The 24110-nt window shown below is 49.7% G+C and overlaps 2 protein-coding genes across 4 annotated transcripts; one reads left to right on the top strand and one right to left on the bottom strand.

Annotated features, from left to right (window-relative positions):
- Positions 1–16136: 16136 nt before the first annotated feature.
- On the bottom strand, positions 16137–20482 carry psmb6 (proteasome 20S subunit beta 6). Its single transcript, XM_038273835.1, has 7 exons — positions 20327–20482; positions 19876–19943; positions 19732–19797; positions 16797–16862; positions 16592–16721; positions 16380–16524; positions 16137–16311 (listed from the first exon to the last, which is right to left on the bottom strand). Exons 1-7 carry the CDS (start codon positions 20423–20425, stop codon positions 16184–16186), a joined length of 702 nt encoding a protein of 233 aa, XP_038129763.1. The 5' UTR covers positions 20426–20482; the 3' UTR covers positions 16137–16183.
- A 104-nt stretch (positions 20483–20586) lies between these two features.
- On the top strand, positions 20587–23357 carry trappc1 (trafficking protein particle complex 1). Of its 3 annotated transcripts, none has more exons than XM_038273837.1 (5): positions 20587–20698; positions 21068–21166; positions 21246–21316; positions 21404–21542; positions 23052–23357. In XM_038273837.1, exons 2-5 carry the CDS (start codon positions 21068–21070, stop codon positions 23178–23180), a joined length of 438 nt encoding a protein of 145 aa, XP_038129765.1. In that variant the 5' UTR covers positions 20587–20698; the 3' UTR covers positions 23181–23357. The 3 variants fall into 3 exon arrangements, with proteins under 3 accessions (XP_038129765.1, XP_038129766.1, XP_038129764.1); XM_038273838.1 differs by lacking the exon at positions 20587–20698 and adding an exon at positions 20744–20943; XM_038273836.1 differs by lacking the exon at positions 20587–20698 and having other exon boundaries at positions 21059–21166.
- The last annotated feature ends 753 nt before the right edge of the window (positions 23358–24110 follow it).

The raw sequence follows: 24110 nt of genomic DNA, 5'->3' as shown, positions 1-24110 counted from the left end.
TAACACCCAGCAGATCAACCAGAACCTGAGGAGGAGAACCCAGGAGGTCCCAGTCGCTCCTGTTGGGTCCATAACACCCAGCAGATCAACCAGAACCTGAGGAGGAGAACCCAGGAGGTCCCAGTCGCTCCTGTTGGGTCCATAACACCCAGCAGATCAACCAGAACCTGAGGAGGAGAACCCAGGAGGTCCCAGTCGCTCCTGTTGGTTCCATAACACCCAGCAGATCAACCAGAACCTGAGGAGGAGAACCCAGGAGGTCCCAGTCGCTCCTGTTGATTCCATAACACCCAGCAGATCAACCAGAACCTGAGGAGGAGAACTCAGGAGGTCCCAGTCGCTCCTGTTGATTCCATAACACCCAGCAGATCAACCAGAACCTGAGGAGGAGAACCCAGGAGGTCCCAGTCGCTCCTGTTGGGTCCATAACACCCAGCAGATCAACCAGAACCTGAGGAGGAGAACCCAGGAGGTCCCAGTCGCTCCTGTTGGGTCCATAACACCCAGCAGATCAACCAGAACCTGAGGAGGAGAACCCAGGAGGTCCCAGTCGCTCCTGTTGGGTCCATAACACCCAGCAGATCAACCAGAACCTGAGGAGGAGAACCCAGGAGGTCCCAGTCGCTCCTGTTGGGTCCATAACACCCAGCAGATCAACCAGAACCTGAGGAGGAGAACCCAGGAGGTCCCAGTCGCTCCTGTTGGGTCCATAACACCCAGCAGATCAACCAGAACCTGAGGAGGAGAACCCAGGAGGTCCCAGTCGCTCCTGTTGGGTCCATAACACCCAGCAGATCAACCAGAACCTGAGGAGGAGAACCCAGGAGGTCCCAGTCGCTCCTGTTGGGTCCATAACACCCAGCAGATCAACCAGAACCTGAGGAGGAGAACCCAGGAGGTCCCAGTCGCTCCTGTTGGGTCCATAACACCCAGCAGATCAACCAGAACCTGAGGAGGAGAACCCAGGAGGTCCCAGTCGCTCCTGTTGGGTCCATAACACCCAGCAGATCAACCAGAACCTGAGGAGGAGAACCCAGGAGGTCCCAGTCGCTCCTGTTGGTTCCATAACACCCAGCAGATCAACCAGAACCTGAGGAGGAGAACCCAGGAGGTCCCAGTCGCTCCTGTTGGTTCCATAACACCCAGCAGATCAACCAGAACCTGAGGAGGAGAACCCAGGAGGTCCCAGTCGCTCCTGTTGGGTCCATAACACCCAGCAGATCAACCAGAACCTGAGGAGGAGAACCCAGGAGGTCCCAGTCGCTCCTGTTGGGTCCATAACACCCAGCAGATCAACCAGAACCTGAGGAGGAGAACCCAGGAGGTCCCAGTCGCTCCTGTTGGGTCCATAACACCCAGCAGATCAACCAGAACCTGAGGAGGAGAACCCAGGAGGTCCCAGTCGCTCCTGTTGGGTCCATAACACCCAGCAGATCAACCAGAACCTGAGGAGGAGAACCCAGGAGGTCCCAGTCGCTCCTGTTGGGTCCATAACACCCAGCAGATCAACCAGAACCTGAGGAGGAGAACCCAGGAGGTCCCAGTCGCTCCTGTTGGGTCCATAACACCCAGCAGATCAACCAGAACCTGAGGAGGAGAACCCAGGAGGTCCCAGTCGCTCCTGTTGGGTCCATAACACCCAGCAGATCAACCAGAACCTGAGGAGGAGAACCCAGGAGGTCCCAGTCGCTCCTGTTGGGTCCATAACACCCAGCAGATCAACCAGAACCTGAGGAGGAGAACCCAGGAGGTCCCAGTCGCTCCTGTTGGTTCCATAACACCCAGCAGATCAACCAGAACCTGAGGAGGAGAACCCAGGAGGTCCCAGTCGCTCCTGTTGGGTCCATAACACCCAGCAGATCAACCAGAACCTGAGGAGGAGAACCCAGGAGGTCCCAGTCGCTCCTGTTGGGTCCATAACACCCAGCAGATCAACCAGAACCTGAGGAGGAGAACCCAGGAGGTCCCAGTCGCTCCTGTTGGGTCCATAACACCCAGCAGATCAACCAGAACCTGAGGAGGAGAACCCAGGAGGTCCCAGTCGCTCCTGTTGGTTCCATAACACCCAGCAGATCAACCAGAACCTGAGGAGGAGAACCCAGGAGGTCCCAGTCGCTCCTGTTGGGTCCATAACACCCAGCAGATCAAGCAGAACCTGAGGAGGAGAACCCAGGAGGTCCCAGTCGCTCCTGTTGGTTCCATAACACCCAGCAGATCAACCAGAACCTGAGGAGGAGAACCCAGGAGGTCCCAGTCGCTCCTGTTGGGTCCATAACACCCAGCAGATCAACCAGAACCTGAGGAGGAGAACCCAGGAGGTCCCAGTCGCTCCTGTTGGGTCCATAACACCAGCAGATCAACCAGAACCTGAGGAGGAGAACCCAGGAGGTCCCAGTCGCTCCTGTTGGTCCATAACACTCAGCAGATCAACCAGAACCTGAGGAGGAGAACCCAGGAGGTCCCAGTCGCTCCTGTTGGGTCCATAACACCCAGCAGATCAACCAGAACCTGAGGAGGAGAACCCAGGAGGTCCCAGTCGCTCCTGTTGGGTCCATAACACCCAGCAGATCAACCAGAACCTGAGGAGGAGAACCCAGGAGGTCCCAGTCGCTCCTGTTGGGTCCATAACACCCAGCAGATCAACCAGAACCTGAGGAGGAGAACCCAGGAGGTCCAGTCCGCTCCTGTTGGGTCCATAACACCCAGCAGATCAAGGAGAACCTGAGGAGGAGAACCCAGGAGGGTCCCAGTCGATCCCTGTTGGGTCCATAACACTCAGCAGATCAACCAGAACCTGAGGAGGAGAACCCAGGAGGTCCCAGTCGCTCCTGTTGGTTCCATAACACCCAGCAGATCAACCAGAACCTGAGGAGGAGAACCCAGGAGGGTCCCAGTCGCTCCTGTTGGGTCCATAACACCCAGCAGATCAAGCAGAACCTGAGGAGGAGAACCCCAGGAGGTCCCAGTCGGCTCCTGTTGGGTCCATAACACCCAGCAGATCAACCAGAACCTGAGGAGGAGAACCCAGGAGGTCCCAGTCGCTCCTGTTGGTTCCAGCAGATCAACCAGAACCTGAGGAGGAGAACCCAGGAGGTCCCAGTTGCTCCTGTTTGGTTCCATAACACCCAGCAGATCAACCAGAACCTGAGGAGGAGAACCCAGGAGGGTCCCAGTCGCTCCTGTTGGGTCCATAACACCCAGCAGATCAAGCCAGAACCTGAGGAGGAGAACCCAGGAGGTCCCAGTCGCTCCTGTTGGGTCCATAACACCCAGCAGATCAACCAGAACCTGAGGAGGAGAACCCAGGAGGTCCCAGTCGCTCCTGTTGGGTCCATAACACCCAGCAGATCAACCAGAACCTGAGGAGGAGAACCCAGGAGGTCCCAGTCGCTCCTGTTGGGTCCATAACACCCAGCAGATCAACCAGAACCTGAGGAGGAGAACCCAGGAGGTCCCAGTCGCTCCTGTTGGGTCCATAACACCCAGCAGATCAACCAGAACCTGAGGAGGAGAACCCAGGAGGTCCCAGTCGCTCCTGTTGGTTCCATAACACCCAGCAGATCAACCAGAACCTGAGGAGGAGAACCCAGGAGGTCCCAGTCGCTCCTGTTGGGTCCATAACACCCAGCAGATCAACCAGAACCTGAGGAGGAGAACCCAGGAGGTCCCAGTCGCTCCTGTTGGGTCCATAACACCCAGCAGATCAACCAGAACCTGAGGAGGAGAACCCAGGAGGTCCCAGTCGCTCCTGTTGGGTCCATAACACCCAGCAGATCAACCAGAACTGAGGAGGAGAACCCAGGAGGTCCCAGTCGCTCCTGTTGGGTCCATAACACCCAGCAGATCAACCAGAACCTGAGGAGGAGAACCCAGGAGGGTCCCAGTCGCTCCTGTTGGGTCCATAACACCCAGCAGATCAACCAGAACCTGAGGAGGAGAACCAGGAGGTCCAGTCGCTCCTGTTGGGTCCATAACACCCAGCAGATCAACCAGAACCTGAGGAGGAGAACCCAGGAGGTCCCAGTCGCTCCTGTTGGTTCCATAACACCCAGCAGATCAACCAGAACCTGAGGAGGAGAACCCAGGAGGTCCCAGTCGCTCCTGTTGGGTCCATAACACCCAGCAGATCAACCAGAACCTGAGGAGGAGAACCCAGGAGGTCCAGTCGCTCCTGTTGGGTCCATAACACCCAGCAGATCAACCAGAACCTGAGGAGGAGAACCCAGGAGGTCCCAGTCGCTCCTGTTGGTCCATAACACCCAGCAGATCAACCAGACCTGAGGAGGAGAACCCAGGAGGTCCCAGTCGCTCCTGTTGATTCCATAACACCCAGCAGATCAACTAGAACCTGAGGAGGAGAACCCAGGAGGTCCCAGTCGCTCCTGTTGATTCCATAACACCCAGCAGATCAACCAGAACCTGAGGAGGAGAACCCAGGAGGTCCCAGTCGCTCCTGTTGGGTCCATAACACCCAGCAGATCAACCAGAACCTGAGGAGGAGAACCCAGGAGGTCCCAGTCGCTCCTGTTGGGTCCATAACACCCAGCAGATCAACCAGAACCTGAGGAGGAGAACCCAGGAGGTCCCAGTCGCTCCTGTTGGGTCCATAACACCCAGCAGATCAACCAGAACCTGAGGAGGAGAACCCAGGAGGTCCCAGTCGCTCCTGTTGGGTCCATAACACCCAGCAGATCAACCAGAACCTGAGGAGAGAACCCAGGAGGTCCCAGTCGCTCCTGTGGTTCCAAACACCCGGGCAGATCAAAGAACCTGAGGAGAGAACCCGGGAGGCCCCATCGCTCCTGTTGGTCATAACACCCACAGATCACAGAACCTGAGGGAGGAAACCCAGGAGGTCCCAAAGTCGTCCTTTTGGGGTTTCCATAACACCCAGCAGATCAACCAGAACCTGAGGAGGAGAACCAGGAGGTCCCAGTCGCTCCTTTGGGTCCATAACCCCCAGCAGATCAACCAGACCTGAGGAGAGAACCCAGGAGGCCCCAGTCGCCCCCTGTGGCCCCATAACACTCAGCAGATCAACCAGAACCTGAGGAAGAAAACCCCAGGAGGTCCGGGTCGCTCCTGTTGTTCCATAACACCCAAGATCAACCAAAAACCGAGGAGGAGAACCCAGGAGGTCCAGGTCCCCTGTGGGTCCATAACCCCCCAGCAGTCAACCAGACCTGGGGAGGAAAGAACCCAGGAGGTCCCAGTCGCTCCTGTTGGGTCCATAACACCCAGCAGATCAACCATTACCTGAGGAGGAGAACCCAGGAGGTCCCAGTCGCTCCTGTTGATTCCATAACACCCAGCAGATCAACCAGAACCTGAGGAGGAGAACCCAGGAGGTCCCAGTCGCTCCTGTTGGGTCCATAACACCCAGCAGATCAACCAGAACCTGAGGAGGAGAACCCAGGAGGTCCCAGTCGCTCCTGTTGGGTCCATAACACCCAGCAGATCAACCAGAACCTGAGGAGGAGAACCCTGGAGGTCCCAGTCGCTCCTGTTGGGTCCATAACACCCAGCAGATCAACCAGAACCTGAGGAGGAGAACCCAGGAGGTCCCAGTCGCTCCTGTTGGGTCTATAACACCCAGCAGATCAAGCAGAACCTGAGGAGGAGAACCCAGGAGGTCCCAGTCGCTCCTGTTGGTTCCATAACACCCAGCAGATCAACCAGAACCTGAGGAGGAGAACCCAGGAGGTCCCAGTCGCTCCTGTTGGGTCCATAACACCCAGCAGATCAACCAGAACCTGAGGAGGAGAACCCAGGAGGTCCCAGTCGCTCCTGTTGGGTCCATAACACCCAGCAGATCAACCAGAACCTGAGGAGGAGAACCCAGGAGGTCCCAGTCGCTCCTGTTGGGTCCATAACACCCAGCAGATCAACCAGAACCTGAGGAGGAGAACCCAGGAGGTCCCAGTCGCTCCTGTTGGGTCCAGCATATCATCCAGTTCTACTTCTAAATGGTTCCTTTTATTCCAGATGTTTCTCTACAGAACCAGGTCAGTTTACTGATCGGCTTCATCTGCACTGAGGGTACAGAGATCAGAACCCGGGAACAGAACCATTGACCCAAAGAACCTCTGACCCACAGAACCTCTGACCCACAAAACCTCCGACCCACAGAACAACAGCACCAAGCCCCAACATGGGGTCCTCTGAAGGAAATGATGGCTGAACTGGAAGGTGATTTGATCAGGGAGCATTTCGTCTCTGTGCTGCTAGATGGCCACACCCAGAGCCCACAGCATCATACCACCACCACCCACAGGAGGCGCCACCATGGAGAGCAGCTGGCTGGGAGCTTGGAGACAGCTAAGCTAGCAGCGTGAAGCTAGGGTAGCAGCAGGAAGCAATGGTAACAGCAGGAAGCAAGGCTAACAGCAGGGAGTTAGGCTAGCAGCAGAGGGCTAGGCTAGTAGTGAGAAGCTAGGCTAGCAGCGGGTAGCTAGGGTAGCAGTGAGAAGCTAGGCTAGCAGCAGGAAGCTAGGCTAGCAGTGAGCAGCTAGGCTAGCAGCGGGAAGCTAGGGTAGCAGCAGGAAGCAATGCTAACAGCAGGAAGCAAGGCTAACAGCAGGGAGTTAGGCTAGCAGCAGAGGGCTAGGCTAGTAGTGAGAAGCTAGGCTAGCAGCGGGAAGCTATGGTAGCAGTGAGAAGCTAGGCTAGCAGCAGGGAGCTAGGCTAGCAGCAGAGGGCTAGGCTAACAGCAGGAAGCTCAAAAGACTAGATTTATGTTTAAATCCAAAGCTGAAAAACTCCCCAAAGTAGCGTAGCGAACAGACTAGTGATAAAACAGAAAGGATTTTAATTTATTTACTTTCTTAGCAAATACATTATTAACCTTTAACATCTTATATTTTAGTACGTTTACTATTTTTAGGAGGGAAAAACATCATTTAGGTCTTTTTTATTAAGTAAAATTGAGGTCGACCGGATGTATATCAGGTTTATGATGAGCTAATGGTGCGGATTGGGTAGTGACATGCAGGATGCTAGGCTAGCAGCATGAAGCCAGGTTAGCATTAGCTAGGCTAACAGCATGATATCTGTTAACGCTTAAAACATAAGCTAGCCTAGCTGCATATAACTAGGCTAACTGCATGTAGCTAGTTTAGCAGCATGCAGCTAGGCTAGCTGCATGTAACTAGGCTAACTGCATGTAGCTAGTTTAGAAGCATGTAGTTGTGCTATCTGCATGTTACAAGGCTAACTGCATGTGGCTAGTTCAGGAGCATATAGCTAGTTTAGCAGCATGTAGCTGGGCTAGCTGCATGTAGCTAGTATAGAAGCATGTAGCTAGATTAGCATTATGTAGTTAGGCTAACTGCATGTAACTAGGCTAACTGCATGTAGCTAGTTTAGCAGCATGTAGCTAGTTTAGCTACATTCATCTAGGCTAGGTGGATGCAGCTAGATTAACAGCATGTAGTCAGGCTAGCTGCGTGTAACTAGGCTAACTGCATGCAGCTAGTTAGGGAACATGTAGATCAGACAGAACCCTTCGTCCTATAGGTTTCCAGGCTGGTTTCAAGGCAGCGCTCCTGACAGTGATCCCACCACAGTGACTGATGATGATGCTCAGACTGACAGGGAACTGATTAATAACCGTGATTAGCATCAGTCTCTCAGGTGTGTCTCAGTCCTACCTGTTCCACTCTCTGTGATTCACATAAACCGACTCAGAGGAAAAAAACAGCCTCCTGCACATAAATGTGCACAAAATGCTACATGCACATGTCTGCGTGTTAAATGCTACATGCACATGTCTGCGTGTTAAATGCTACATGCACATGTCTGCATGTTAAATGCTGCATGCACAAGGCTGCATGTTAAGTGCTGCGTGCACAAGGCTGTGTTAAATGCTGCGTGCACATGGCTGTGTGGTAAATGCGGCGTGCACATGGCTGTGTGGTAAATGCGGCGTGCACATGGCTGTGTGTTAAATGCTGCTTGCACAAGGCTGCATGTTAAATGCTGCTTGCACATGGCTGCGTGTTAAATGCTGCGTGCACAAGGCTGTGTGTTAAATGCTGCTTGCACATGGCTGCGTGTTAAATGCTGCTTGTTAAATGCTGCTTGCACATGGCTGCGTGTTAAATGCTGCTTGCACATGGCTGCGTGTTAAATGCTGCATGCACAAGGCTGCGTGTTAAATGCTGCGTGCACATGGCTGTGTGTTAAATGCTGCTTGCACAAGGCTGCATGTTAAATGCTGCTTGCACATGGCTGTGTGTTAAATGCTGCGTGCACAAGGCTGCGTGTTAAATGCTGCTTGCACATGGCTGTGTGTTAAATGCTGCGTGCACAAGGCTGCGTGTTAAATGCTGCGTGCACATGGCTGTGTGTTAAATGCTGCATGCACAAGGCTGCATTTTAAGTGCTGCGTGCACAAGGCTGTGTGTTAAATGCTGCTTGCACATGGCTGTGTGTTAAATGCTGCGTGCACAAGGCTGCGTGTTAAATGCTGCTTGCACATGGCTGTGTGTTAAATGCTGCGTGCACAAGGCTGCGTGTTAAATGCTGCGTGCACATGGCTGTGTGTTAAATGCTGCATGCACAAGGCTGCATTTTAAGTGCTGCGTGCACAAGGCTGTGTGTTAAATGCTGCTTGCACATGGCTGCGTGTTAAATGCTGCGTGCACAAGGCTGTGTGTCAAATGCTGCTTGCACATGGCTGTGTGTTAAATGCTGCTTGCACATGGCTGCGTGTTAAATGCTGCTTGCACAAGGCTGTGTGTTAAATGATGCTTGCACATGGCTGCGTGTTAAATGCTGCGTGCACAAGGCTGTGTGTTAAATGCTGCTTGCACAAGGCTGCGTGTTAAATGCTGCGTGCACATGGCTGTGTGTTAAATGCTGCATGCACAAGGCTGCATTTTAAGTGCTGCGTGCACAAGGCTGTGTGTCAAATGCTGCTTGCACATGGCTGCGTGTTAAATGCTGCTTGCACATGGCTGCGTGTTAAATGCTGCTTGCACAAGGCTGCGTGTTAAATGCTGCTTGCACATGGCTGCGTGTTAAATGCTGCTTGCACATGGCTGCGTGTTAAATGCTGCTTGCACAAGGCTGCGTGTTAAATGCTGCTTGCACAAGGCTGCGTGTTAAATGCTGCTTGCACAAGGCTGCATGTTAAATGCTGCTTGCACATGGCTGCATGTTAAATGCTGCATGCACAAGGCTGCATTTTAAGTGCTGCATGCACAAGGCTGCATTTTAAGTGCTGCGTGCACATGGCTGCATGTTAAGATCTGCGTGTACAAGGCTGCATGTTAAATGCGACGTGTACAAGGCTGCGTGTTAAAATGCTACGCATTAAATGCTGTGTGTAAAATAAAATGCGGTAGTAGGTACTAGACTAACGTTAGCAGGTTCTAGATTAATGTTAGAATGTTTTAGATTAACGGTAGCAGGTTCTGGATTGACGGTAGCAGGTTCTAGATTAACCTTGGCAGGTTCTATATTAATGTCAGCAGGTTCTACATTAACATTAACAGGTTCTAAATTAACCTTAGCAGGTTCTAGATTAACCTAAGCAGGTTCTAGATTAACCTTGGCAGGTTCTAGATTAACGTTAGCAGGTTCTAGATTAACCTTAGCAGGTTCTAGATTAACCTAAACAGGTTCTAGATTAACATAAGCAGGTTCCAGATTAACCTTGGCAGGTTCTAGATTAACGTTAGCAGGTTCTAGATTAACCTTAGCAGGTTCTATATGAATGTCAGCAGGTTCTAGATTAACATAAGCAGGTTCCAGATTAACCTTGGCAGGTTCTAGATTAACGTTAGCAGGTTCTAGATTAACCTTGGCAGGTTCTGCATTAACATCAGCAGGTTCTAGATTAACGTTAGCAGGTTCCAGATTAACCTTGGCAGGTTCTGCATTAACATCAGCAGGTTCTAGATTAACGTTAGCAGGTTCTAGATTCTAGTCTGGTTCAGACAGGAACCATCATTAGGGAGGAACCATCAACAGTATAGAATATATAACATAGATAGAATGAGATAGAACAGAATAGAGCTGAATAAAACAGAATGGTCTTTTATTTCCTGATGGTTGATCAATCTTCTGGTTTAACAGAAATAAACTATAAATATTTTAACTGTTAATAATCATTAACTACACAGTTATTAACTTTGATTATTGTTCTCATCACTAAAGTTTTATTAATAATCACTAAAAGTTCCCAAACATTAAATATGTTAATAATAATAATGTAATCAGCAGATAACAGAGAATAAATCAGAGATCATGGATCAGAGACTCACCTTCCTCAGCTCTGCAGCCCAGAACCAGAACCAGAACCAGAACCAGCAGCCCGCAGGAGGAGCTGCGGACCCGGCTACCCTCCACCCTATGCCCGCTCCAGCCCCACATCACTCCCCGCTGGAAGCGGCTCTACCCCCGGGCCGGTTCCAGCCGAAGATCCCTGATCAGAGGGCGTCAGCTGGGCTCGCTGTGGACCATCCGGGGGGGCCGCATGGGAGCCAGATAGCAGCGGGGGGAAGGCTGCCTGGAGGCGGGCAGGGAGCGGCCAGGGAGCGGGCAGAGAGCGGCCTCAGCGCGGGCAGAGAGCGGCGAAGTTCAGGAGGAGAAACTTTCCAAGATGGAGGCCTGGTCCTGCTCTGCGGGTCAGAGGCAGGCTGAGCTCCCGCTCCTCATCGCTGCTCCTCCGGGCTGCAGCAGCGGATCGCTCCCAGCCTTTAGATCCAAGGTTCGGATGGACCGGAACCGAGCCGCCGGTGGTTCCGCCGTTAGGAGGAAGATGGAGGGAATAAAGTTCTCCAGGCTGGATTATCTGCCAGATTATCCCAGATTTCCAAAGTTTTTCCAGTTGAAGAATCCAGTGAAAACTTCAGACAAAGCTGGAAGTTTTCAAACCCCACCCCCAAAGGAAACCACGCCCCCATGGTGCCCGATAACAGCCTCTGATTGGCTGAGCTTGCTGGCAGTCTCTGAGGGGGCGGGGCTTATAGGTGGCCATGGGGACCAGAAGGAATGTGGAGCAGTTTCGGTCTGCGCATGACCGTTAGCGGAAGGAAAATAAAACCAGTAATTATAATTTAATTCAATAAAGATCAAGATTATAAATACAGGAGTGAAAAGTTTATAAATCCAGGAGTGAAAAGTTTATAAATCCATGAATGAAAAGTTTATAAATCTATAAGTGAAAAGTTTATAAATCCATAAGTGAAAAGTTTATAAATCCAGGAGTGAAAAGTTTATAAATCCAGGAGTGAAAAGTTTATAAATCCAGGAGTGAAAAGTTTATAAATCCAGGAGTGAAAAGTTTATAAATCCAGGTGTGAAAAGTTTATAAATCCAGGTGTGAAAAGTTTATAAATCCAGGAGTGAAAAGTTTATAAATCCAGGAGTGAAAAGTTTATAAATCCAGGAGTGAAAAGTTTATAAATCCTCCATCTGAACCTGGAGGTGAAGAGCTGCCAATCAGCTTCCAGCTCAGACTGGTTCAGCCAATCAGATGAAGTTCCTCTTAGAACTGAATGAAGATGACTGATTCTGGTAGAACCTCACTGATCATCTGAAGGACTCTGTCCTCATTGGACGTCCTGCTGTTTCACAGAAGGTCCAGAACTGGGATGGAAAACCGAACCTTTCAGAACCAGCCCGACCCAAATAGAACAGAACCAAACAGAATAGGTACTACGGATCTTTGGCGCCTTCTTCTTCTTCTTTGACTAAATGAGTTGATGGAACAAGTACATCTCTCCACTGTGACATCAATGAAGTCAATCAGTCATTCAATAATGTGAGAAAGTAAACTTTCCTGGTTCTGGTGGGTTTAGTTTCTTGGTTCTGACAGGTTTGGTTCTGACAGGTCTGGGTCTGGTGGCTTTAGTTTCTTAGGTCTGACAGGTCTGGTTCTGGCAGGTCTGGTTCTAGTGGGTTTAGTTCTGGTGGGTTTGGTTCTGGTGGGTTTAGTTCTGGCAGGTCTTGTTCTGGTGGCTTTAGTTTCTTAGGTCTGGCAGGTCTGGTTCTGGCAGGTCTGGTTCTGGTGGGTTTAGTTCTGGCAGGTCTTGTTCTGGTGGCTTTAGTTTCTTAGGTCTGGCAGGTCTGGTTCTGGCAGGTCTGGTTCTGGCAGGTCTGGTTCTAGTGGGTTTAGTTCTGGTGGGTTTGGTTCTGGTGGGTTTAGTTCTGGCAGGTCTTGTTCTGGTGGCTTTAGTTTCTTAGGTCTGGCAGGTCTGGTTCTGGCAGGTCTGGTTCTGGTGGGTTTAGTTCTGGCAGGTCTTGTTCTGGTGGCTTTAGTTTCTTAGGTCTGGCAGCTCTGGTTCTGGCAGGTCTGGTTCTGGCAGGTCTGGTTCTAGTGGGTTTAGTTCTGGTGGGTTTGGTTCTGGTGGGTTTAGTTCTGGCAGGTCTTGTTCTGGTGGCTTTAGTTTCTTAGGTCTGGCAGGTCTGGTTCTGGCAGGTCTGGTTCTGGTGGGTTTAGTTCTGGCAGGTCTTGTTCTGGTGGCTTTAGTTTCTTAGGTCTGGCAGGTCTGGTTCTGGCAGGTCTGGTTCTAGTGGGTTTAGTTCTGGTGGGTTTGGTTCTGGTGGGTTTAGTTCTGGCAGGTCTTGTTCTGGTGGCTTTAGTTTCTTAGGTCTGGCAGGTCTGGTTCTGGCAGGTCTGGTTCTGGTGGGTCTGGTTCTGGTGGGTTTAGTTCTGGCAGGTCTTGTTCTGGTGGCTTTAGTTTCTTAGGTCTGGCAGCTCTGGTTCTGGCAGGTCTGGTTCTAGTGGGTGGGTCCAGTGTGGGGGTGAGTCTCTGATGGTCTTCCTCAGAGCCGCTAACAGCTGGAACAAAGGCGTCTCCTCCTCTGAGGACAATAGAGAGGATCAGGTGTCCTCTGCTCCTCAGTCTCCTTTGTTGATGGAGGTGTGAACAAAGAGGAAGAGGAGGAAGGGGGAGCCACAGGCAGGTGAGAGCTCCCTCCTCTTCCTCACAGCAGTCTGAGGATCAGAACAAAGAACCAGACCCACCCATCAGAGGTCCAATCAGCAGGATCCTGTCTGATGGTCCAACATGTCTCCCCCCGGACCTCACCCAGAGACGGGAAGGGGGGGGGGAGTAGTTCCCTCTGCACCAGCTGGAGAATCAGAGCATAGATCCAGATAAACCAGAGAAGATCTTCAGACACAGACTAGATCCTAATGGAGCTACACCAATGATCTCTATTCATTCACTGGACTAGTGACAGCCTGAATAAAGTGAAGCCATCGGCCGCCATCTTGGTACTCCCCACTCCCACATAGACTCTCCATATAACCAGCAGTTTTCTGTCTGCAGGAAGACGTTCCACTGGTCATTTCCCAGTCAGAATAAATCCATCTATAGCCGATGGATCCTATAGTTAGTCTGCAGACTAACATTAGTCTGGCTCTCTCAGACTGACTGGAAGACATTGACTGAGTTAGACACTGACATTGGGTCTAACGTTAGGAAATAGAAAGTAGAGGAAATAGAAAGTCATTCACTGTGAAATGTTAATGTAGGAATTCTTTATTCAGTGGATGATGCTGTCATTCCTGTAGAGTTTGGTTTATTTCTCATTTTAAAAAGTGATGAAATATATTGAGGTTAAAAAGCAACTCAAACATTTGTAAAGGCTGCAGTATAAAGTATAGAATGACATCATTCAGGAAAATACTGCAGCATTAACAGACATGCTGGTAACTCAGTCTGGATGTGAAATCTTATAACTCTATGTAATTACCGTAATAATGTCATCAATCCATGTTTATCACATGTTCTTCATTAATTTATCACTTCTGGCTCATCTCTATTATTCTGCTTCATTAATATATTCATTTAATTGTGATGGATTCTATAATATAATACATGATTTATAGACTTCATAATGACTCTGCAATGGGATGGGCCGATTGTTTTATCATAAGTTAAAGTTAATCTACTGATGCTATGAAGCAGCCAGTCTGTGTCAAAGTGATGATTTTATCTTTATTTTAAAGTATTTTAAAGTCCCTGGAAATGAGAACATCCTGGTTGTTCCATGCTGCAGCGCACTGATTGTTTACACTGAAACCGGTCTGACTAGGGAGTACCAATATGGCGGCCGGTGGCTACCAACGGCCAATCAGCAATCCAGGAAACAAAGACATCAGTGAGCTACACACAAACATCTATGTGTTCTAGATCTGTGGTTGTGTATCAAACTCTCCCTGAAAGGAGGACCAGTGGTTCTGGGTTCCTGGATCACTGCAGAACCAGAACTTTCTGTGTCCACCATCAAACACAGAACCTGGTTCTGGAAGAACCTCAGCTCTGTTTCTATCTGATTTAAGGATAGTATATTGATTTAATTAATGGATGAAGCTAATGTTGTCATTCTATGGTTAATAATGACTGATAAAGATCCTCCCTCTGTGTATCACTGCTGCCCCCTCTGGTTCAGAGTAGAACTGCAGTTCCTGAGGCGCTGCTCAGCTCTATGCTGCCACCTTCAGGCTGCTGTCCTCCATTACAGCAGAGGGTGAATGAAGGTGGTCTGGGTTCTGCCTGTAACAGGAACCACTGATTGGACCTGAACACTGGTTCTGGTTCTGCTGGAGGTTTCAGGCCTCAAACCAGATCTAAACTAAAATAAACCATCTGTGTAATAACTGATAAACTGGACTCTAACTGGGATTAAACTGGTTTCTGGGTTTAAATGCAGAACAAGCAGGTCTAAATGGAACCAGAACCAGTCAGAGTGGAACCTCTGCCCCCTGCAGGTTCCACCTGGGAGGGGATAGGGCAGAGACCGTGGATCCCAGAGTTTCTGAGTTCAAGCCCCACAGACTGCCTGGACCCAAGGCTGGAACTTCGGGGAGGAGAGCTGGTGGGGACTCTCTAAGGGTCCCCTTTCATTCAGCAAATGTGAGACAATTTCAAATATGAGTAACATAATTTAATAAAATAAATTTTTAAAGCTCTCCAAACATGTCTGTCAGCGTGCTGACTGCTTCCCTGTGAACATTCAGAACATTGGAAAAGGCTCCATGTGGATCTGGCAGTCTTTGTAATTCCCCTCCAGTCGAAGGACCCGGATCCTGAACCTCTGGTTCTCCTTCAGGGTGCTGACCATGTGGACTTTCCCAGTCAGTGCTGTAGTCCATGTCAGCCTAAAGGAGATTCATCCAATCCGTTTAAGAACTTTGGAGCCCAAACACAATTAATGCTCAAACCTTATCCAGACCTTTGTCCTTCACTGTCAGGATCCAGGTCCAAACTCCTCTGGTACCGGTTCTGTCTGGGTCAGAGGTCAACCTCCTGAAGGTGATCAGGAAGGTTCTGGATCTCTGCACTAGGAGGAATTAAAGGAACAGCACTAGACTGGTTTAAATCTTATCTATCTGATGGATTTCAGTTTGTTCATGTTAATGACAAATCTTCCACACGCTCAAAGGTTACCTGTGGAGTACCACAGGGATCAGTGCTAGGACCAATTCTCTTTACTTTATACATGCTCCCAATCGGTAGAGTTATTAGACAGCATGGGATTAATTTCCACTGTTATGCTGATGATACCCAGCTATATCTGTCTATAATCCAGATGAAGCTAACCCATTACATAGATTACAGGCATGTCTGAAGACATAAAAACCTGGATGACTCTTAACTTTCTGCTTCTGAATGCAGACAAAACAGAAGTTATAGTCTTTGGACCAGAGTCTCTGAAAAAGAAGCTGATTAGTCAGTCACTTCATTTGGATGGGATTAAACTGATTTCAGATAATAAAGTAAAAAATCTTGGTGTTGTTTTTGATCAGGACCTGTCATTTAAATCCCAGATCAAAGAGGTTTCTAGAATTCCCTTCTTTCATCTGAGGAACAGCTGTTCTTCCTCCTCCAAACCCTCAGGTTATCCTGATCTATCTCTATAGTTCTGCTGCTATAGGCTCAGACTGCTGGAGGACATAGGGACCCCTTTTTCATCATTCTGCTTCATTCTATCTCTATAGTTCTGCTGCTATAGGCTCAGACTGCTGGAGGACATAGGGACCCCTTTTTCATCATTCTATCTCAGAGATCTGGTCTGCGTTCCCTGTCTGAGCTATCAGCATCAGACCAGGTCTACGACCGACGGACCATGGTCCAGGCCATTGGACGGGGTGAGACAGAGAGGCGGAGACAGCAGAGTCATGAACAGAACCTTTATTATCAGCTGTAACGTAAACAGAGCGCGCTCAGTGGGTGGAGAAGCGGGGCAGCTGGTCTCCCAGCAGAACCCGTCTCTCCACGCCGTCCTCGGAGATGCTGGCCAGTCGGATGACGCCGCCGCTGGACCCGTCCCTCTCCATGGCCAGGGCCAGAGCTGGAAGAGAGGCAGAGGTGAGAGGGGGACTCCAGCTCCCAGCATGCCTTGCTGCAGCACCAGCCTACCTGAGGCCGTCAGCTCCAGGCACTGGTTCTTGTCCAGACCCGGTTTGTAGTTGGAGTCCATGTAGCCGTAGATGTAGCTGCTGCCGCTGCCGCCCACCGCCACGGGCTGACGGACCAGCATCCCTCCGATAGGAACGCAGTACACCTGGGAGACAGACGCAGAGTCAGAGCGACCCGCGACCCGTAGAACCGCTAGAACCTCAGGAACCCACCTGGCCCCCCTTCCTGCGGTCCCAGCCAGCTACCAGGATCCCCGCCATCAGCTCCTCCCTGTAGCGGTAGCAGCTCGCTCTGAACAGGTTGGCCGCCGTCTCCACCAGAGGGCGCTCATCCAGCTCTATGCTGCGGGACAGAACCAGAACCAGTCAGAACCTCCCCCCAGACCCAGCAGGACCAGAGGAACACGCAGACCGGTACCTGTGGAAGCCCAGCTGGTAGGAGACCACCTCAGCGATGGCCTGGGTGTCTGCAGCAGAACCGGACCTGGAACAGAACCACAGAACCAGTAAACAGAGTAGACCTGGACCTTCTGGACCGGTTCTGATGGATCCCACTGGGTGCTGTGACCCAAACAGGCTGAGGAATAACCACCGAGCAGCCTGGTTCTGGTCTACACGGACCGACACCAGGGTTCTGATCCAGCTGGAGAGACAGCAGCTGGTTCTGCTGGAAAGATCAGAACTCTGGACCAGAACCGGTACCTTGGTTGTCCTCTGACAGGAGCACCAGGCTTACTCTCTATCAGAATCTTCACCTTCAGCAAGAACCACCGGCACTGACCCACCAGATCCCATTAGAACCCACCAGAACCTACAGATCCACCAAAATCCACCAACCCACCAGAACACACAGATCCAGCAGAGCTAGCGTTAGATAGCCACTGCTGAGCTAAAGCAAGGTAGCGTTAACCAATGCTAACCCTAACCCACTTTTTAAACAGACAAAGAAGAAAAAGAGCGCTCCGCTTTATAAACAAATAAAAAACAAACCCAGTCTGATCTGGATTTCTCAGGAAAGCCTCCTTGCCTGTAATCTAGAGAGCAGCTAACCATCCACCCTAATCAGGCTAATAGGTGGATGTGAGCCTCAGAGGTCTGATGGTTGATCCTTTCTAAGGATAAAGGATGTTCGTCAGGTGAAGTGTTGGCAGCAGGTTCTCCACGTCCAACCCAGTGTCTAAACATGTCAGTACGGGGTTCTACCACTAGGTGGCTCAGGCTATGTTCACTCTGCAGCCTGAAGTGACCCAGATCTGGTTTTTCTGGCCCATATGCGACTAGGGCTGGGTACCGAACATCGGTTCTTTTATGGTACCGACCGAAATGCTTCGGTTCTACAGAGTATCAAACATGCCTCGTCTTTCGGTACCAAGTTTCGGTGATTGGCTGTAACACTGATTGCGTCATCCAGGAAAAATCCACAGGTGGTCCCGCCTACAGCCAGGGTTCATGTGTATCTGTTGTGAACTGGTTGCAGCGCCGTGGAACCCCTTTAAAATGCCCCCCAGGTCAAAAGTGCGGCTTCACTTTATTAACACTGATGCCAATAGTGCGCAATGCAATACATCGAGCACGGAAACAATTTAAGAGCAGAAAGTTGCTCGGTGTTTGACTGCAAGAAGAGCGGACCGCAGCCGGCGCCACCATCCTCCTCTCAGCAGCCCGTGGGCGGAGCAAAGCCAGAGCGGAGTGAATCATGCTGCTTTCAAACCGGACGCAGCAGGAGCAGCAAAATCACGTCTGCTGCTTCATTTTTGCTGCTTGTACCAGTTAGTTCTGACGCACGGCTGAAGCAGCTTTGCTGCTCTGGCTGCGCGGTAGAAAAGTGGCTCTGACGCGCGTTGGGCGGAGCTTCACTATCCTTTCTCTGCCTTGCAGCTATATTTGCTGTGATCAGTGGGAATAAAGTAGTTTTATTATGTTTTTAATTGGGAAAATCCACCTGAAAACTTAATCAGTGCAGTCAGTTCATCCTGCCTTCCAATATTGCTTTCGGAGCTGCTCAGACCCCCCCATACCAGCGGTGCGCTGTCAGTTGGATCCCATTCAACGGGCTGGTTTGTCAGACATGGTCATTTTTCTGAAGGAAAACTGCTGAGTAAAAAGGTCCTCACAATGTAACAGTGAATATTAGACACTGACTTGTTTGCAACTTTTCTTCTTCACTGAAAAATTTATTTTATGTAAGAGGAAAAATGTTAAAGCTTAAAAAAGCTTAAAATAAAACTCAAGATTTGTACTTTTTTATGTTGTGTAATTTTCTTTTTCTTCGAATTGATATTATAAAACTGGTATCGAAAAAAGTATGGTTCAGGAACCGGTATCGAAGTGAAGGTATCAGTATTGGAACCGAACATGTCTGAACAATACCCAGCCCTATATGCGACCTGGATCTGATGTTTTCCTGACAGTGTGAACCACACAGATCTGATTTGTTTCAAAGCGACCCAGGCTACGTGGCTCCGTGGTTCTGAATCTGATCTGAATGCAACCTGTGTCTGAACGGCCAGGTGGCATTCATCCCACCTGAACGCCATTAATACCCAACAAAGGCAACTATTCTGGGTCTGCTGTGAAGAAGCTGCAAGAAAACAACAACCATGGTGGACGATGACGCAGAGAGCAGTATATATGATTAATTGTTGTTTATTCATCAGTGTGTATTTTTAAATGTCAGCCCTGCCTGTCGTATTGTTCTTTCTAGGTGTGACTGTTCTTTAATGGCAGCTTTCATCTGAGCTGTGGTGGACGATATGACACCTCTAATAAAAGCTTCAGCGTCTCCCAGGATGACATCTGGGGTCTAATTAGTGTCCAGAAAGAAGCTGTGATGTGGTCAATAAAAGATGGATCCATCAGTAAAGAGGGGTTCATCCTCCAGGGTAGAGAAGCAGGAGAGGGAACAGACATTTCACACCTGCTAATTCAACTATTTCTAACTGGATCCAACACCATCGATGAAGATAAGAAGAAATTAATCCCACAGATGGTTTGAGAAAAGATAAATGGAATCTCTCTCTGTCTCTAGGGTTAGTAACTCTCAGGGTGTCATCCAGCTCCAACCAGAGCCCACCCATCCATCAGAACCAACCAGAACCCACCTATCCATCAGAACCAACCAGAACCCACCCATCCATCAGAACCAACCAGAACCCACCTATCCATCAGAACCAACCAGAACCCACCCATCCATCAGAACCAACCAGAACCCACCTATCCATCAGAACCAACCAGAACCCACCCATCCATCAGAACCAACCAGAACCCACCCATCCATCAGAACCAACCAGAACCCACCCATCCATCAGAACCAACCAGAACCCACCCATCCATCAGAACCAACCAGAACCCACCTGCAGCAGTAGATCCGGTCGTGGATCCGGGTCAGTTTGTCCGTCACTCTGTTGGCGATGTAAGCCCTGTGGGACAGACAGACAGACAGGTGAGGTCACCTGGAACCAGCTAGCAGCTTGCAGCAGTAGGGCTAACCTCCTCACCCTGTGGTGGTCCGTGAGTCCGCTCCGATCACTACTCCTCCATCATACTCCACCGCCATGATGGTGGTCTGAGACACAGAGACACTGGTGTTAGTCTGTCCGATGATGGAAACACTCTGCTCTGGTCACCGTTAGCTGGATCTGATTGTTAGAGATCAGGAGCATCATGCTTCTATTATCGGACAGCCTCCAGCTAACGGCACCTTCTGATCCTACCAGCATACATGGAGTTAAATTAAATAAAATGGTAACCAACAGGAGCGGAACACCTATCAGTGGGAAAGAAAACACCACAATGATCCAGCAGAGCAGCGGGAGCTAGCATTAGCCACAGCTAGCTGCAGCGGATGTGCTGTCTCATTCTGACACACTTTCTGACTTAAAACCGTTCTAACTAAGAACCGAACCGAGCCCAGCTGGACCCAAACCGGTCCATCTGACTGGTACCTACCCCGGTGCTGACTTCTTCACTGGTCCAGTTCGGAACCAGGTCGTTTTTAGAGGAAATCTGCTGCTGAAAGATCGGCATCATAGATGCTGTGGCCGCCATTTTTCTTTCTATCTGCTCAACACTGAGAGGCGAATCAGGTGTTCGTAAATATCACCGGAAGATAATTTATGAGAAGCAGGTCCTGAATCGGAGAGCTCTAAAAAAACTCAAATAAAACATAAATAAAGCGATAAATGTTACATTAGATAATATTTCACAGTATCTGTTATAAATACCACTATAACTTTAATGATATGTCAATATAAAGGTTTTGGGTCCGGCATATAAGCGAACAGCTGTGCAATGGGGTCCTGACGAAGACAGGAAGAGAAGGTAAACACGGTTCCTGATTTAAATCAGCCTGATTCACATCGTTTCTAAGGTTTATTGTTGAGTTTTATTTTTGGGATTTATTTTTATGACCTTCCTGAATGTATGCGGTGTTAAATCGGTCCTAAATTCTGCTGTTTATTTCATTTTTGATCAGCTGATCGCCGTAACGGACCAGACTCTATTTAAAAACTGTCATATTTTAATACTTGTTATTCTAACTTTAAATAAAACACGGCAATAATAAGGTAAATCATGTATTTTATATTTACTGTATATCTATAGAAGCTGCTCGTTAATTCGGCTCACAGTCAGCATCTCTGTGTCAGAATGTTTCTGATTTATGGATTAACTCTGAGAATTATGCTCCAGATGACGGTTCATAATCTCTACATATTTGACCGGAATGGAAGCTGCTTGTTTTACAATGAGTGGAACCGGAAGAAGCAGGCGGGGATCTCTAAGGAGCAGGTGACGTCACCACCAGAAACACCCAATCAGAGCAGTAAACAAAGAGGCAGTAAACATCATCCTGTGTTTGTTTCTGCAGGAGTTTAAGCTGATGTACGGCATGCTGTTCTCCATCAGATCATTCGCCAGTAAGATGTCTCCTCAGGACATGTATCCTTTGACCTTTGACATGGGGGGGGTTACCTGATGTGTCCCCACCTGTCAGCCGGTTGTCCTTAGCAACGCTCTTCCTCCCAGGAAGGACGGCTTCCTCTCCTTCCAGACCAGCAAGTATCGCCTCCATTACTACGAGACGGCGAGCGGCCTGATGTTTGTGATGAACACGGATCTGTCCGTGAGCAACGCCAGAGACACGCTGCAGCACATCTACAGCAACGTAAGGCCCAGATTATTCCACCAGAACCAGAACCTGTCCCTGTACCCGGTCAGAACCGCTCAGCTGGGTTAGCTGCACCTGATCCAGGATGGTATCATCCATCAGTGATGGAGTCAGGATCTGCTTCTCTACTGAGGAGGATGATGATGATGATGATGATGATGATGATGATGATGATGATGATGATGGAGGCAGAAGATCTGCTGATTAGTTCAGAATCCAGTTTATTGCCAAGGAGGTTTAAAAAGAATTTGACTTGAAGATGCAGACAGATTAGATGTATAAAGTCACTGGTTGTTAGTTCTCCTACCTAGAATAATGAAATAGGTCATTTCCTTCATGGAAACACTTTAACTATGGGAGACAAAATTAGAAAAAAAATCCAGAAAATCACATTTTTAAAGAATTTATTTGCAAATGATGGTGGAAAATAAGTATTTGGTCAATAACTAAAGTTTAACTCAATACTTTGTAACATAACCTTTTCTGGCAAGAGGTCCAACATTTCCTGGAAGTCTTCAGCAGGTTTGAACACACTGTAGCTGGTATTTTGGCCCATTCCTCCATGCAGATCTCCTCTAGTGATGTTTCGGGGCTGTCGCTGGGTAACAGTCCCTCTACAGACCTTCAGATGCTTTCTACGGATCCACTGCTCCGTTGCCGGGGCGATGTGTTTGGCATCATCGTCATGCTGGAAGATCCAGCCATGTTTCACCGATGGAAGGAAGTTTTGGCTTAAAATCTCCAGCTCCACAGCCCCGTTCATTCTTCCCTCAACACGGATCAGTTTTCCTGTCCTTAGAAAAACAGCCCCAAAGCATGATGTTTCCTCCCCCATGCTTCACAGTAGGTATGGCGTTCTTGGGATGCAGCCTGCATTCTTCTCCCTGCAAACACGGCAAGTTTTTACCAAAAAGTTCTATTTTAGTTTCATCTGACCACATCATATTCTCCCCGTCCTCTTCTGGATCATCCAAAGGCTCTCTGGAAAACTTCAGGTGGGGGTGGACATGTACTGTCTCCACCAGGGGGACACGTCTGGCACTGCAGGATCCGAGTCCCTCTCGGTGTAGTGTGTTACCTGTGTGTCTCGGCCATGGTTGGGTTTGGAGTGGGACTGTTTGAGGCTGTGGACAGATAATGGGTTAAAATGGGTGCCACAGGTTGAATTCTTTTCAGCTTCCTGTTTAGGTCCTATAAGGTGATTGTTCCCCAGAGCATTTGTTTTTGGTAGAACATCTAGAGAAGAACCGCTTCTGACCCAAATAACTAAAGCAGAACCAGAACCAGTCAGAGCAGCCACTCAGCAGAAAAGAGTTCTAAGCAGAAAATAAATGGATCAACAGACTGAGCGGTTCTGATTTGTAAATCTGGGCGGTTCCAGAACCTGGGGACCGCCTGAGGAAAGGTTCTGAACCTTCAGTCCATCAGAACTCAGGGGTTGATTAGAGCCTCTATCATAGCCGTGAGGCAGGAGTTCTGGTTCTGACGGTACCGTCTGTGTTCCAGCTGTACGTGGAGCTGATCGTGAAGAACCCGCTGTGTCCGTCCTCCCAGACGCTGGACAGCGAGCTGTTCAGCAGCAGGCTGGACTCCTTCATCAGGTCTCTGCCGTACTACAGCCCCAGAGCCGCCTGAACGCACCACGCCACGCTCTACCGCTCCAGAATCCTGATCCAGCTCCGCCCACATCCTGGATCCCTCAGAGACCAGAGAACGGAACGAGGGCCAGGCGTTCGGACCGGACCTCCTTTATTTATTGTCTGGTTTTGTTTTTTATTAGAATCTGTCTGTTCAATAAAAGTTCTGATTGGGTCCAGTGGTTCTGTGGTCATTAGTCCATGAAGTGTTGCTGCTGCAGGGAAATGTTCTCATTCCAGAACCAAGAAAGAACTGAACCCAACCAGGCACCAGAACCAACCTCAGCAGGAGGCTGGGGACCCGCTGCTTCTGCTGACTGGTCCTAATGGTTCCTGTGGAGGACTGAGCTCAACGTCCATCAGGTTCTGAGTAGCTGGTGTCAGGAGGAACCGACTGGACCAGCCCAGGTGTTCATCAGGACCAGAACCGGGTCAGTGGAGTTCAGGTTCCCTCAACCAACCAGGTTCTCGTTGGGTCTATTGGTTAGAAAGTCTGTTCATGGCTCTCAATGTGTTAGCAGTCAGAACGGTTCTAGGTACCGGCCCGGTCCGGCTGCAGACAGGAGGGTGGTGGTGATGTAACGGGTCAGAGGTCCGTCTCTCATCAGGGCAGATTAACAGCTGGATTAATCCCTAATCCTGAGTCCAGAGGCAGATTCTGCAGAACCTCTGACCCAGATGCTCCTGCTGTGGGTCAAAGCAGAACCAACCTGGAACCACAGGCATGGACAGAGTTCTGCTGCTCATCTCAGATGAACATTCGCTGTTTGGGTCGGCAGAATAATCCAGGCACCGATATAATCTGGTCTAATCTGAGAGGAACAGCTGCTGCTCACAGCTGGCTGAAGAGCACACGCTCAGAGAGGACATGTGGACGTAAACTGGACGCCGGGTCAGGACTGTAGACAGAGAGGACATGTGGACATCA

Source organism: Cyprinodon tularosa, unplaced genomic scaffold (genome assembly GCF_016077235.1).
Source record: "Cyprinodon tularosa strain WSP-4 unplaced genomic scaffold, ASM1607723v1 ctg891, whole genome shotgun sequence".
Taxonomy (NCBI): Eukaryota; Metazoa; Chordata; class Actinopteri; order Cyprinodontiformes; family Cyprinodontidae; genus Cyprinodon; species Cyprinodon tularosa.
This window is presented reverse-complemented; position numbering and strand designations above follow the sequence as displayed.